Raw genomic sequence first — 13,757 nt, 5'->3', positions numbered from 1 at the left:
ACCACTACACACAACATAGTGTTTACGAGTTGATTGAATTACCAATATGTAGTGCCACTACATACACACTATATATGTTGATCTGCTTCAACCTTACCACTACATAAGGTTTTTATATATTGGGCTGCTTAAAGCAGTTAATTGTTGGGCTTCTGGTCTGGGCCGGCTCAGCCAGTGTTTATGATTTTAGCAATCTTTCAAGGAGATTCTCCATTATTATTATTTAAAAAATAATATTCTAATTCCCTACTGCTTCAACGATATTAACATTTTTGGTGTATATTTTGTGTTCAATCCTTCTAGTTATAATTATTTAAATATTTATTTTTAATATTAATTTTTACAAAATTGATCAAAATTCAATAAATAAAATATGATAAATTGACCAAATTAGTTAAGTTGATTTTTATAAAATCGCTAATATCTATAAGATTTCCTAATATCACTCTAAATTTCTCTACCAAATCAATAAGATTCATAAAATCAACAAAATATCATAAAATGCAAATATTTTTTTAAAAAACCCTCCAAAATAGCTTGGAGCTTCTCAACAACGTCGTTGTCCATCTTCAGTTGCCTCGGAACAAAAATGGTAATCCTCTGTACAAAACAAATCAATTCAACAAAGACAAAAATATCAAACACACATTAATCAATCAAAAAGTCAAAAAATTTGATCAAAAGGTCGAAAATGCTGCACCAAAAACTATCCTTAACACATAATCACAAGTTTTTCAATAACAAGCCAAATAAATAAAAAAAAGTAAAAAAAAACTAACTCCACTAGCTATTTCTGAGTTCCTAATAACCACCGCTTGGAGCTTGTTGCTATTTCTCGCATAAATGTCACATTTAATGTCAAAATATATTAATGATTGTTATTGGAGAAGTAATTTTTAAATCCATATAGAATTGTAAATTATGAANTCAAATCGAACCAATTTTTTGTAATACACTCTCTTCTTTGATCCTCCTGCCGCTTCCACCACCTCTATTACCTTAACTGTCACTCTCGAACCTGTAATAACTACTAATAAGTATGGCAACACCAATTAACCTCGAAAAAAATTTCATTATTTTCGGTATGCAAGTGGGAATGGAACACTCAAGCGCCTTACCACTACACACAACATAGTGTTTACGAGTTGATTGAATTACCAATATGTAGTGCCACTACATACACACTATATATGTTGATCTGCTTCAACCTTACCACTACATAAGGTTTTTATATATTGGGCTGCTTAAAGCAGTTAATTGTTGGGCTTCTGGTCTGGGCCGGCTCAGCCAGTGTTTATGATTTTAGCAATCTTTCAAGGAGATTCTCCATTATTATTATTTAAAAAATAATATTCTAATTCCCTACTGCTTCAACGATATTAACATTTTTGGTGTATATTTTGTGTTCAATCCTTCTAGTTATAATTATTTAAATATTTATTTTTAATATTAATTTTTACAAAATTGATCAAAATTCAATAAATAAAATATGATAAATTGACCAAATTAGTTAAGTTGATTTTTATAAAATCGCTAATATCTATAAGATTTCCTAATATCACTCTAAATTTCTCTACCAAATCAATAAGATTCATAAAATCAACAAAATATCATAAAATGCAAATATTTTTTTAAAAAACCCTCCAAAATAGCTTGGAGCTTCTCAACAACGTCGTTGTCCATCTTCAGTTGCCTCGGAACAAAAATGGTAATCCTCTGTACAAAACAAATCAATTCAACAAAGACAAAAATATCAAACACACATTAATCAATCAAAAAGTCAAAAAATTTGATCAAAAGGTCGAAAATGCTGCACCAAAAACTATCCTTAACACATAATCACAAGTTTTTCAATAACAAGCCAAATAAATAAAAAAAAGTAAAAAAAAACTAACTCCACTAGCTATTTCTGAGTTCCTAATAACCACCGCTTGGAGCTTGTTGCTATTTCTCGCATAAATGTCACATTTAATGTCAAAATATATTAATGATTGTTATTGGAGAAGTAATTTTTAAATCCATATAGAATTGTAAATTATGAAAATCAAAATATATATATTATAAAATAACATGTTTTATCCTTAGATTTGAATTATTTTATTTTACACTTTCAAATTCATTCAAATCCATTTAAAACATAATATAAAATTTTGAAATCCCAAATCATATAATGAATAACATGGATTAAAAAAAAAAGGATTTAACAAGTATTTGTAAATCATAGAGCCAATAACACATAATTTTGATAAGTATTTTAAAATCAGTAATTGAATAACAATTTTTTTTTTTTTTGAAATTCCAAATCCATTAAAATAATAGAACTAATAACCCCTCTAAGTATATGACTGTAAAAGAGAATTACATTAAAATAACACTAAAACATGTTTTATAGATATAAATAATACATATTTGGCAAAAAAAAAAAATACTATTTAACAAAATTTTAAAAATTAAAATATTTGAGTTGTTAATTTTACATTTTGGATATAATTTTAAAGGGTAGAGTTTAGTATTTTGAATTTAGAATTGAGTATTTTTAGAATTTTGTGGTTACAAAGCAGGAATCAATTTGGACATGATGGTAAGAAGCACTTGAACAACCCAACAACAAGAGTGTGTTTCCCCATGTTTGATCGAACCCCAAAATCAAGATTGACAAGTGTCCTGTCTCTGCAAAGAAAGACTGTTCATCCTCTTACTATAGGTAATAAAAGTAAAGATGTTTCCTTTATTTAAAAAAAAGCTTTGTCATTGTAATGATTTTTGAAACAACTAAAAATCTAATTAGTTTTTCCTAACTCTGTTACATTAGCATCAGCGTCATCTTCAGCGTCATTCAACCCTGACGAGGAACCAAAGACGGAGCCTAAGACTAATGTGTCAACATCTAAATATGGATACTCGGTCCCGGGAGTGCGACACTACATTGAGAATATGTGGATGGTAGGGAGGGACTATACCTTAATTCCTTACTTACTGGTTTGCTTAATAATCGAACAAGTTAGGGCTGCAAACAAGTTTCTCGGTTTGATCGGCTGGTTCCTTTTAGGGTGCGCACTGGGTGGAATCCATCTTCTGTTTCCTAACTTCATCACTTATTATTGCTACTATCTTTTATATCAATATTTATATTATTTTCTTTTTTGTTATTTTTATCTTTTACTTATGGTTTATGGTATAGCCAGTTTTATTTACTTTTCACATCATTGTGATTGATAAAAGGAATAATAATTATATAAAAGAAATGGTTTCTGGCTATTCCGTTTACTGTCAATAGTGTTTTATTTTTATTTTCGTGAATACATATATTTGTTATTTTCATCGCGCTGTTGTGCAGGAAGCTAACTCTTCCTGTGATTCTCAAAGGTATATGCATTATATTTTAATGGTCTTTATTGGATCAATGATGCAGAAAGAAAAAAAATAATAATAATTTGGATGCTTACCCGAGTTTTATTATATGATCGCGATCTGTTTTCACCGTAGCAATCGAGTAGTAGACACTAAGTTGGCCATTTGGTAATGGATTGAACCTGTATTTGGGATTTGTGCTTATTGCTGATGTCTATTTTTTTAAGCTTCCATCAGTTGAAGTAGTTGTCAATATAGAGGAGAGATTACGGATATTTTAGCCGCTTACGGGATATGTAGCTTCAGAAATTCCTCTCTACACATTTCAAGGTGATGTATACAGATCGGTGCTGTTATGCTAGAAACGCGCTATTTTTTTGCCCCCGGTTAAACGTTTTTTTCATATATTAATATGACTATGAGTCTTATATTAATGTAATTAACCGTCACTCCATTTTCATATTTTATGATTTCCACGTAAAAGTGAATAAATTGCTTCGACCAAAACGGTTAGATAAAAGAACTGAAATCTAACGAATTCGTTCCATGGTTCCTCAACCTTCTTCATGAACAAGACTTGATCTCAAATAACAAGTCTGAAAATGCTTAAGAACTTGTTGCGACCAAGTACAGAGTAAGTAAATCGAGAAAGGCCTTATTTGCCAAATCGACCAATTTGATGTAATACACTCTCCTCCTCTTTGATCCTCCTGCCGCTTCCACCACTCTTTTACCCTAACTGTCACTCTCGAAACCTGTAATAAGCATGGCATCACTAATTAACCTCGGAAAGAAAAATTCATTAATTTTCGGTATTAGGTGGGGTTTGAACTGCAGATGAGTATGGTACTCCCAAGCGCCTTATAACGTTTTTATATAATGTGCTGCTTAAAACAATTGATTGGTGGGCTTCTGCTTTGGGCCGGCTCGGCCCGTGTTTATTATTTTAGCAATCTTTTCAAGAGAATAGGTAACGCAAATGAGCGGACTGTTGTATAATAAAATATATTAATTAATTAAAATTTATTTAATAATCATAAAAAATACTTAACAAATTAATTTAAATGTCATTAACATTTTTACACTTTTATTTATTCAAATCATACAGTATCAAATTATATAACTTATTTAAATATAATCATGCGTACATTATACATATATTTCTTAAAGTTATTTGTTTTTTATTGTTCAACTTTGAAAATAATTTTTATTAGTATTTTGAGCATTTAAGGTAATAAAATATTATTAATAATAAAACAAAATTTTACTATGTGATTTAAATATATAATTTAAGTTTTTCTTATAAACTAACACATAACCTAAAGTATTTAATAATTAAAAACTAAACTATTTTGAAAGTAAAAAAAAAAATATTTCCTGTAAAATCATATGAAGTGCAATCAAAATTTTAAAATACGATTCCCAAAAATATATTTTTTAAAAAAAACTTTTTTATATTCCCCTTAGTTTAAGATATATTGCTAGGTTTAGTTATAATTTTTCATCCTTGTAATAAAAGCTAGATAGAAAAAAAAAAAATCAGTTTGTTTTTTATATAAAAAAAATCTTTAAAGTACATATTTGAATTAAATTAAGAAAATAGTGATTTTTATATAATTATATGTTGATTCACAAACTGAATATAATGATTGTTATTCTAAATAAATGTATTACAATTTTGTTGGATGTAAGCGAGAGTTAAGAAAAATTAATTTGATATTATATTACAATTTTTTTATATCCCCCTCAATTTAAGTTATATTGCTAGGCTTAGTTTTAATTTTTCATCCTTGTAGTAAAAGGTAGAAAGAAAATAAATATCAAATTAGTTTTTTATATAGCAAAATCCTTAAAGTACAAATTTGAATTAAATTTAAAAATAATGATTTTCATATAATTATATGTTGAATCACAAACTAAATATAATGATGAGTATTCTAAAATATGTTTATTACAATTTTGTTGGAGGTAAGAAAAATTGATTTGATAATTATATCCCAATAATTTATTTCATGACAATATTTCAAATTTTAAGAATAAAATAAATATACATGAATTTGTAAGAACTAATCAAACATCTAAAGTAAAGAATTAAGATGTTTTCTTTAGCTTGATTCCCTTATTATGAGATGGTTATACCCAAAATATTATTATGGTCATCAAAATTTTATTATACATATGAATACATATGTATTTTAAATCAAAATAATATAAGAAAACAAAGAAGAAAAGAAGAAGTATATAAAACAAAACACAATAAAATTCTTAATTGGGTTTTCAACCTATGTAAAATATATAGTAAACAAAAAAAAATCAAACTCTTAATTGGGTTTTCAACCTATGCAAGAACATTATAAAAAAAACAAAGAAAATATTTAGGATTTAGGTTATGGTGGAAGAGGATGTGAGAATGGTTATTTATAGGATAAAAATGATGTAAGTTACAATTCTAAAATAATTAAATTATCAGAGTTATAATTATAATTAATAGTGTGTTTAAATGAAAATGAATGGAGGAGAAAAAGTTAATTTCACAATTTATGTAATTTCAATTACAAGTTAGTGGTAAATAATGAATTTAAAGTATGCATTAATGTATATGATTAAATGTGCTGTTTAATTAAAAATAAATATTAAATTTTTAAAAATTAAATGTCAAATGGACCAATGAGAAAATAAAAAAATACCTATGTGAGAATGAGAGAATGCTTATTTATATGATAAGAATTGATGAAAGTTACATTTAGAATTATTGGAGTTACAAATATTATTTATTGTGTTTGAATAAAATTGAGTGGTGGAATGATTAATGTATAATTTATTTATTTTCAGTTATAGATTTGTTTTAATGTATGAGTTATATGTATTGTGTTCATTGGGTCTTAAATATTATTTAAAACAATTAAATAATTAAAAAGCAAATAAAAAATAAAAATATTTGAAAACATTAAATGAAAATCAACCAATAAGGAGAGACCAAAACCTTACTTTTATATATATGATTCTCCATTTCTTTTCTTTAAAAAAAAAATTCCCCACTGCTCCATCAATATTAACTGTACATTCGGTGTTCAAGCCTTATAGTTATTCTTATTTAAATATTTATTTGTAATATATTTTGATCAAAATTCAATAAGTTAAATATGGTAAATTGACCAAATTAATTAAGTTTATTTTCATAGAATCACCAATATCTATAAAGTTTCCTAATATCGCTCTAAATCTCTCTACCAAATCAACAAGATTCATACAATCAACAAAATATCATAAAATGCAAATAATTTTTTTTAATAACTCTATTATCTTATACGCAAAAATGCTCAAAATAACAAATTTTGATTAAAAATAGATGTTGTTGAAAAGCTCTCAGATATTTTATAAAATATGATTTTCGAATCACCTTTATGCTATATTTCTGGAGTTCTGAAATTCTTATGGTAGTTTTTTCGATTATAAAAAATAATGGAGGTTCCATTAGTAAAAAATGAGTTTGTTACCAAGATTTCTAGCCTCTCCATTAGTGCAAGTAACAGTTACTAAAAACTAATGTATCGTTCATTTGTAAAGGGAGCTATCGTTAGAGTTTTTGTTAAATATGATAAAAACTGATGGGATGTTTTCAATTCAACTATTCATTACTTAATAATTTTTGCATAAAAGTGAAAGACTAATATGCATCGAGGATGTATAAAAGATTTTACTTTTAAAACTTTCCATCACCCTCATGAAAATCAAATCTTCGTATTTTCTCATTTTTGCCAACAAACAAAAATAAAGTTTTTTCACGATTATTGAAAACAAAAATATATACAATAAATTAGAAATTGTTTATGAAGTTGTTATTACGATCAGCTCATGTGGAAAAAATAAACTAATTATCTGGAAAATTACAATAAATTTGAAATTGACTTTGAATTTGAGAAAGACTAATTATGTGCAATTTTAAAAGAATAGGTCAGATCATTTTAATCTAAAGAGAATTGAAATATATGGTGTAACCAAAAAGTCTGACGTAGATTGGTCTTGATATATATAATCGACCATTTATTTTTTCCATGGGATCCATTTATTTTGGTTTAATTATAACCAATAATGTCTTTGAAATGTTTATTGAGATTTGTCAATGTGATGGGCATCTACTTTTATAGCGCTTATATAAATAGTACTAAAAAATATTTTGTTTCCAAATCTATTACAATTCTCTAAAATTCTAAAACTAACATTATATTTAAAAATTAATTTTTCAAAATACTAAATTCTAAATTCAAAATACTAAACACTCTACCCATCAAAACTGTATCCTAAATGTAAAATTAAGAATACCAACCTTTAAATTTTCAAGATTTTGATCATCATCAATAGCTATATTTAGATCAGAAAGGTATGATCATTAGAAAAAATATATAAGCATTTATGTATCCCACATTCGACATTTTTGCTTGAATTAACCATCGTTTTTAAGTACTATAAAAATTTCGAACTGTTTCCATAATTTTTTTTGATAATATCTGAACGATTGTTTATTAGAAAACCAATCGATTCTACCAAAAAAAAAAAAAAAAAAAAGAAAATCAATCGAGTACTCTTCTTTTATTGTAGTTGTTTAAAATAATCATTGCTATAGTTAACAGTACAGTCGTCATCATTACATGTTTGTTAAAGTGTCATGAGTTCTGAAACCTCGAACACTATCTTCTTCTGTTTTTACGTTCGGTCGTTTCGCTTAATTTCAGGCAATTATTCATAGCCCCTTTTCTATGGATTAGGTAAATTATGTGTACGACGGTATCCACTAAATAATGCAATTGTTAGTGTTTTGGTAAAAACTAAAACTAAAACATTGTTTATTCTCTGTAATCTGTACACCGTCACTCCATTTTCATATTTTATAATTTCAACGTAAAAGTGAATAAATTGGCTCAACCAAAATGGTTAGATAAAATAATTGAAATCTAACGAATTCATTCCATGGTTCCTCAACCTTCTTCATGATCAAGCCTTGATCCCAAACAACAAGTCTGAAAATGCTTAAGAACTAGTTGCGACCAAGTACAGAGCAAGCAAAACGAGAAAGACCTTATTTGTCAAATAAAAAGATCCGACATTGACCAAGAAACAACACAAACAACTTTGTTAAAGCCAACCCAAAATCACGATTCAATAGGAGACTCAACTTTGTTCTCCTCAGCTGCAAAGAAGGGAATGGGCTTTCTCGGAGCTGGAAGACGTCCAATGCTATCGACCTTATCTTGTTGTTTAGGAGGTGGTCGTGCTGCTTTTGGCAATAACCTTCCTTTCTTCTCAAACCATTCCGGTTTAAGCAATGCCCTCAATCCCAATTTGTTGTAATACACTCTCCTCACTGATCCTCCTGCTGCTTCCACCACCTCTTTTGCCCTAACAGTCACTCTCGAAACCTGTAGTAAACACAGCATCACCAATTAACCAAACTTTCTAACAATGACTTGGCACAATGGGGGAAAATGGAGAGAGACTATATACAGAAGCAAAAGTTCATAATGCAAAAATGGTAAACCTCGAAATGAAGTGGCCACTTGATCTCATCAGCACCACGACCCATTAGTCTTACTCCATCTTCTATTTGCTTTCCTATTGCTCCCACATCCTGCAAGCCGAGTGTTAACGAGCTTACTAAAAAGAATCATCAACCTCGATTTAAACCAATGAGTCAAGAGTGAGTTTATATATAACTGTACCTTGAGCGTTTTCATTGTGATCAATTCATGAGAATCTATCTCCCCAGCGTTTATGAGTTTCGCTATCTTTCCTAGTCCAACCGGCTGCATCATCATCATACAACAAATCATATCATCAATACTGTCAAATTCAAACTCTAAATCCCAATCTACTTCACCACAAGCAGCTAAGACACAGAGTGACCCATCTGATTTAGATTCTCAAAATTCGACCTAATCTAATGAATCAATCATTGGAAGCTACAAAAGCAATAAACTTGACTATCAGAACACAAATCCAAGAACTTAAAGGCACGAGCTTTAGTTTGTTTTGTTGTACCTGGAAATGGAGCTTGAATTTGTTCTTGAAGCCACGTTTTGGTAAACGGCGTCGTAATGGAGTCTGACCACCTTCGAAACCAAACTTCATGGTTCCTCTAGCTTTTTGACCCTTGTGACCTCTTCCAGCAGTTTTACCTTTACCAGAACCAATACCTCTACCTTTCCTCGTTTTGAGTTTTCTTGGCACATTGTCTCTCAGATCGTTCAAACACAATAAACTGAACGCTCTAATTCCCTGAAACGACGAAGCCCTGCTCGTAAAAGTTGGATTTTGAGTGAAGATCGGAGAGCTACTACTACGGCATTGAAGAAGTGGCGAAGAAGTGACGAATCTGGGTTTTGCGGTTTGATGAACCGAAGAAGAATTGATGAGTGATGTTGATATGATCGATGAGATCCTTCTTCTTATCATCTCTTCTTCGTTGTGGTGTCAAAAGCAGATTTTGGAATTTGAGATTTCTTCTGGTGAAATTTTTAACATTCCATTTTTGGGGATTTAGGGTTTATGAGATTTCAGTGAAAGAGCTTCTTTCTGAATCAACAACATTTCTCTTTCGTTGTTGCAGCCAACATTGCTTTCTTATTGGGCTTATTAAGCACTGTCAGTTAAGGCCCACTTATGACCCAAGATTCTATACCCAAATTCCGGTTAGGTGCTTAATTTTCCGGTTTAATAAGAAACTACGTCGTTTTTGACTTGGACAGGAGATAAAATATTTTGGCAAAGGGTTTTAGGTCTTCCGCCGCATTGGTTTTTTTTTTCCGGTAACTATTCAATCTCTCTCTCTGTTTCTTTAGCCGGCGACGAAGTGACCCTTCATTCTCAGTCGCTTCCTTCGTTAGGTTTGAGAGTGACCCTTCATTCTCAGTCGCTTCCTTGTTCAAAAAGCTCAACTTTTTGGTTTGTTGTTTCGATTTTTGCAGGTTTTTGTGAAATCGTGAGAGAGTTGATTTTGAGAAGAGATGGATTACGAACCTAACGAAGATTTCGTAGTCGCTACCTCAGAGGAAGTAGACAACGCTGAAGTCAGTCCAGAGGAAGAGATTTGGATTCTTCAATATCCTTTAGGCCGAGTATGTTTACACAATCAAAATCCCTTTATTAATATTGAAAGATGCCTTATTACGTGAACTTGACGCAATTGATCTTATCTCTATAGGGACCTGCTGCAACGCAGTTTCCAGAAGTCGAAAGGGACTTTCTTGAGTTTGATAATGATCTTGACAAAGAAGGAATATTTGGAAATTTGGTAGATTCATCTGGTAAGTTTTGATGGTTTTGATACCCACAAGTTGGCTCCATTGCTGAATTAAGTTAGTTACCATCCTCCTCTCTGGTTGTTTTTTGATAGGTACCAAGTTTGAGCTTGCTAGCTATCCTCCTCAAGATACTGAGTCAACTATGATTTTACCTTCTGAAGATTCAACCGTTGGTATATTCCTCTTCTTTGGTTTATAGGTTTTAGTCGATTAGTTTTACACAGTATTGTCCCCTGATACTTATGTAATTGTGTGTTTTTATGGGTAGGTGGGAGTATTTCTCGGCGAGTTGCGTTAGTTAGGTACGCTGAACCAAACGAGCTGCTTCAGAAGATAAAGGCAAGAAGCCAACAGAAGCTTGTTGGAGCAGTGACGAATTCCTCTGGGAAATACTCTAACCCTACTCAAAGTAGCCGTCTTAAAAGCAGCAAACACTCTGCTTCCTCACGTAGCCAGAGCAAACAGAAGAGCTTGTTCTCTAGCTTCACCGAGGCTCCAAAGTCACCCAAAAGAAAGCATTCTGGTTCTTCCTCTGGTAAACATGGCATCTCAACAAGTACGGTTTCTGGCTCTTCAGAACGATCGGAAAAGTCCAAGAAGAAGAAGATTATGAAGATGGAAGAGTAATTTGTTGTTCCTTATAAAAAACAAGTGTTCTTGACGGTTAAAGATGTTGAGCAGACAAGAAACAGCTTAGTATTTGTGTTTAAAATTCATAAGTAGTTTCCATGATTATCAAAGTACAGACCTTTGAGCAGGTCAAAGTTAAATACAGCTTTTTTATCTTGGTAAGGGTGCGAGATTAATACAAGAGCTAAGATCTCTCTTGTTCTTTTCTCTTCAAGCCTCTGTGGTTGGAGTTGTTTCAGAGTGTTGTGATATTGGCTTCCATAGTTGTGGAGTTTGAGCCTTTTTTTATTGAGAGGGCATGGATTTCTTTCATCTCTTCTTCAAGAGCAGCGTTTATAATGCGGTGCCTCTCAAGCAATCTCTTATCTTCAAACTGTTTCGAGACAATCTCAACCACAAAACTCGCGCCGCAGCTGGAACAAAAGAGTAAAGCTTTAAGACTGAGAACTGGAAATTTAGATATCAAAAGTGATGATTGTTTAGTAGTGATCATAAGACTTTACCCTCCAGATGTGTCGATGACTTCCTAGTTTTTACATATAAATGAAGCCAAATTAGTGATGTATATAGAGTAAGATCACAAAGTAAACTTGTTGCTCCAATAGTCTCACGTACACACGAACCACGTAAGTGAGTGTATGATTCATCTTAGAACAAAAGAATCACAAGATTTCTCTTAGCTACATGAGTATGATGATCCAATTTGGTAAAGTTCTACTTTTCATCAAGAGACACAAAAGATTTCAAACTGTCATTGATCTACAACTCTATCTTTCTCCAATATATGGAAGAACAGAGGATGCATGTGTGATAAATCAAAACTCATAAGTTTTTCTTACTTTGGTCAGATTCAGTAGCCAAGACACAGAAAAAAAAGATTGCAGGTAAGGGGATCAGATTTGACTTACCAGATGAACAGGATTGAGTTTTGAAGTCAATGAAGCTTCGACTTGCTCCTTCGATACACCCATCTCCCTCTATTTCTGCTTAAAAGTTTGTGCAGCTATGATTTGCAAAAACTTGGTGTGTCCCCTAATGACTCTAAATGGGTGAACCGAGTGAATCCGGGACCCAACCCGAATATATTCTCTTCTGACTCTACTTATTCGATACTATCCATAAACATACCACAAACCTCTTCTCAACTTTATGACATTCGATACTATCCATTAACCTCAAGTTTAATCGCGAACAAAAACGAACGAATGGACAGTCTCTAAAATATTCAGATCCAATCTTTTGAATGGTTTTGGCATGAATTAGGTCAATGAAAACGTCAAGAGAGTGAAGAACAGAGTGATTTATATGCATGCATCAAGGCACAGTTTGACTTCTTCTTTTGTGCTGCCTCCTGTGAATAATTTCCACCACATTACCAAATAGGTTTCTGGAAATGATCATAAATATTTATAAATGCAACCTTGAGAGCTTATCAGGATACAATTTCAAAGCAGCAGACCGGAAACTGCAAAAAACAGAGAAAAATCTAATGAATAACTTCTTTGATAATGACATGTCTACGAAAACATGATTAGTGACATGTCTACCAACTCGTCGGGACTTTTGAGTAATTCGTGGGCCGATATAATAAACTTCAGTAAGATCTCGCTATATCTCTCGAAGAGTCTAATAATATATATTTGATTAGATTTCATCTGATTCTAAACTAGTTATTTTTTGATATTTCGTGGTGGCAGAGGGTGACACAGGCGTGTTCTGGAACGTGGTGGATTTCCCAATCCCTGCTGAATGTGAGCCTGATTTGGTTTCTAAGCTGATCAAATCAGGTCTTGATCGACAGGGTTGTTGTAATGGTTCTGTGACAATCCGGTTGTACAGGGTTGTTGTACGTTGTTGTAAGTGATAGATATGAGGCTACCGGAGTCAGTTTAAATTTCGTACCCGAAGGTACGTAGTGTGAATATGAATTCCTCCTTTACCTAATTATCCCTCGTCCTCTCTTTATCTTACTACGTAAATCTAATCTAGATATCTCCCTTGTTGATGATATGTATAGTTGCTGAGGCGGATGGATATGCTAGAGATCATAAGATGTTAGTGGACATTCTTCGGTGGGCAGTGGACAGTCCTAAAAAATCCAATTTGATCGTGCTCTCTAATAACTTGGATAAAAAGTTGACGGTCTCTTGTATTCAAGGTTTGCAGACGACAGGTTACAGCAATGTTGTCTTAGTAGACCCACCTGTAAGCTCAGCATGGCTTTGGAATTGGCTTACAGTAAGCCTAAAGCAAATCTGAAGATGAGGCTAATGTATTTCTGATGTTATATGTTTTTATTTTTTTCTTTGAAGTATTGTTTAAGAATAATTGATATAAAAATGTAGAAAAAGGCCTAATTTGGTAGGAAAAACATAAATTTTGTCCCAAAAATTAGATTTTAGTATGAATTTGAGTCAATTTTTTTTTTTTAACTTTTAGTGTAAATTTAAATTACTCGTCGGATTGTGTGTAGGGCAC

General features: G+C 31.4%; 2 protein-coding genes and 1 pseudogene across 2 annotated transcripts; 1 reads left to right on the top strand and 2 right to left on the bottom strand.

The window, feature by feature from the left end:
• LOC104743504 (50S ribosomal protein L15) lies at positions 8,294–9,938 on the bottom strand. Its single transcript, XM_010464579.2, has 4 exons — positions 9,388–9,938; positions 9,069–9,152; positions 8,888–8,977; positions 8,294–8,768 (listed from the first exon to the last, which is right to left on the bottom strand). Exons 1-4 carry the CDS (start codon positions 9,799–9,801, stop codon positions 8,502–8,504), a joined length of 855 nt encoding a protein of 284 aa, XP_010462881.1. The 5' UTR covers positions 9,802–9,938; the 3' UTR covers positions 8,294–8,501.
• On the top strand, positions 10,125–11,381 carry LOC104743487 (mediator-associated protein 2-like). The gene is made up of 5 exons (XM_010464561.1): positions 10,125–10,232; positions 10,314–10,463; positions 10,550–10,652; positions 10,742–10,822; positions 10,918–11,381. The coding sequence occupies exons 2-5, from the start codon at positions 10,353–10,355 to the stop codon at positions 11,274–11,276; spliced, it is 654 nt and encodes a 217-aa protein (XP_010462863.1). The 5' UTR covers positions 10,125–10,232; positions 10,314–10,352; the 3' UTR covers positions 11,277–11,381.
• Positions 11,329–12,304, bottom strand: LOC104743495 (annotated as a pseudogene).

The sequence above is a fragment of the Camelina sativa genome, chromosome 2 (genome assembly GCF_000633955.1).
Source record: "Camelina sativa cultivar DH55 chromosome 2, Cs, whole genome shotgun sequence".
Classification (NCBI taxonomy): Eukaryota; Viridiplantae; Streptophyta; class Magnoliopsida; order Brassicales; family Brassicaceae; genus Camelina; species Camelina sativa.
The sequence above is the reverse complement of the archived record's forward strand: the minus strand, read 5'-3'. Positions and strand labels throughout refer to the sequence as shown.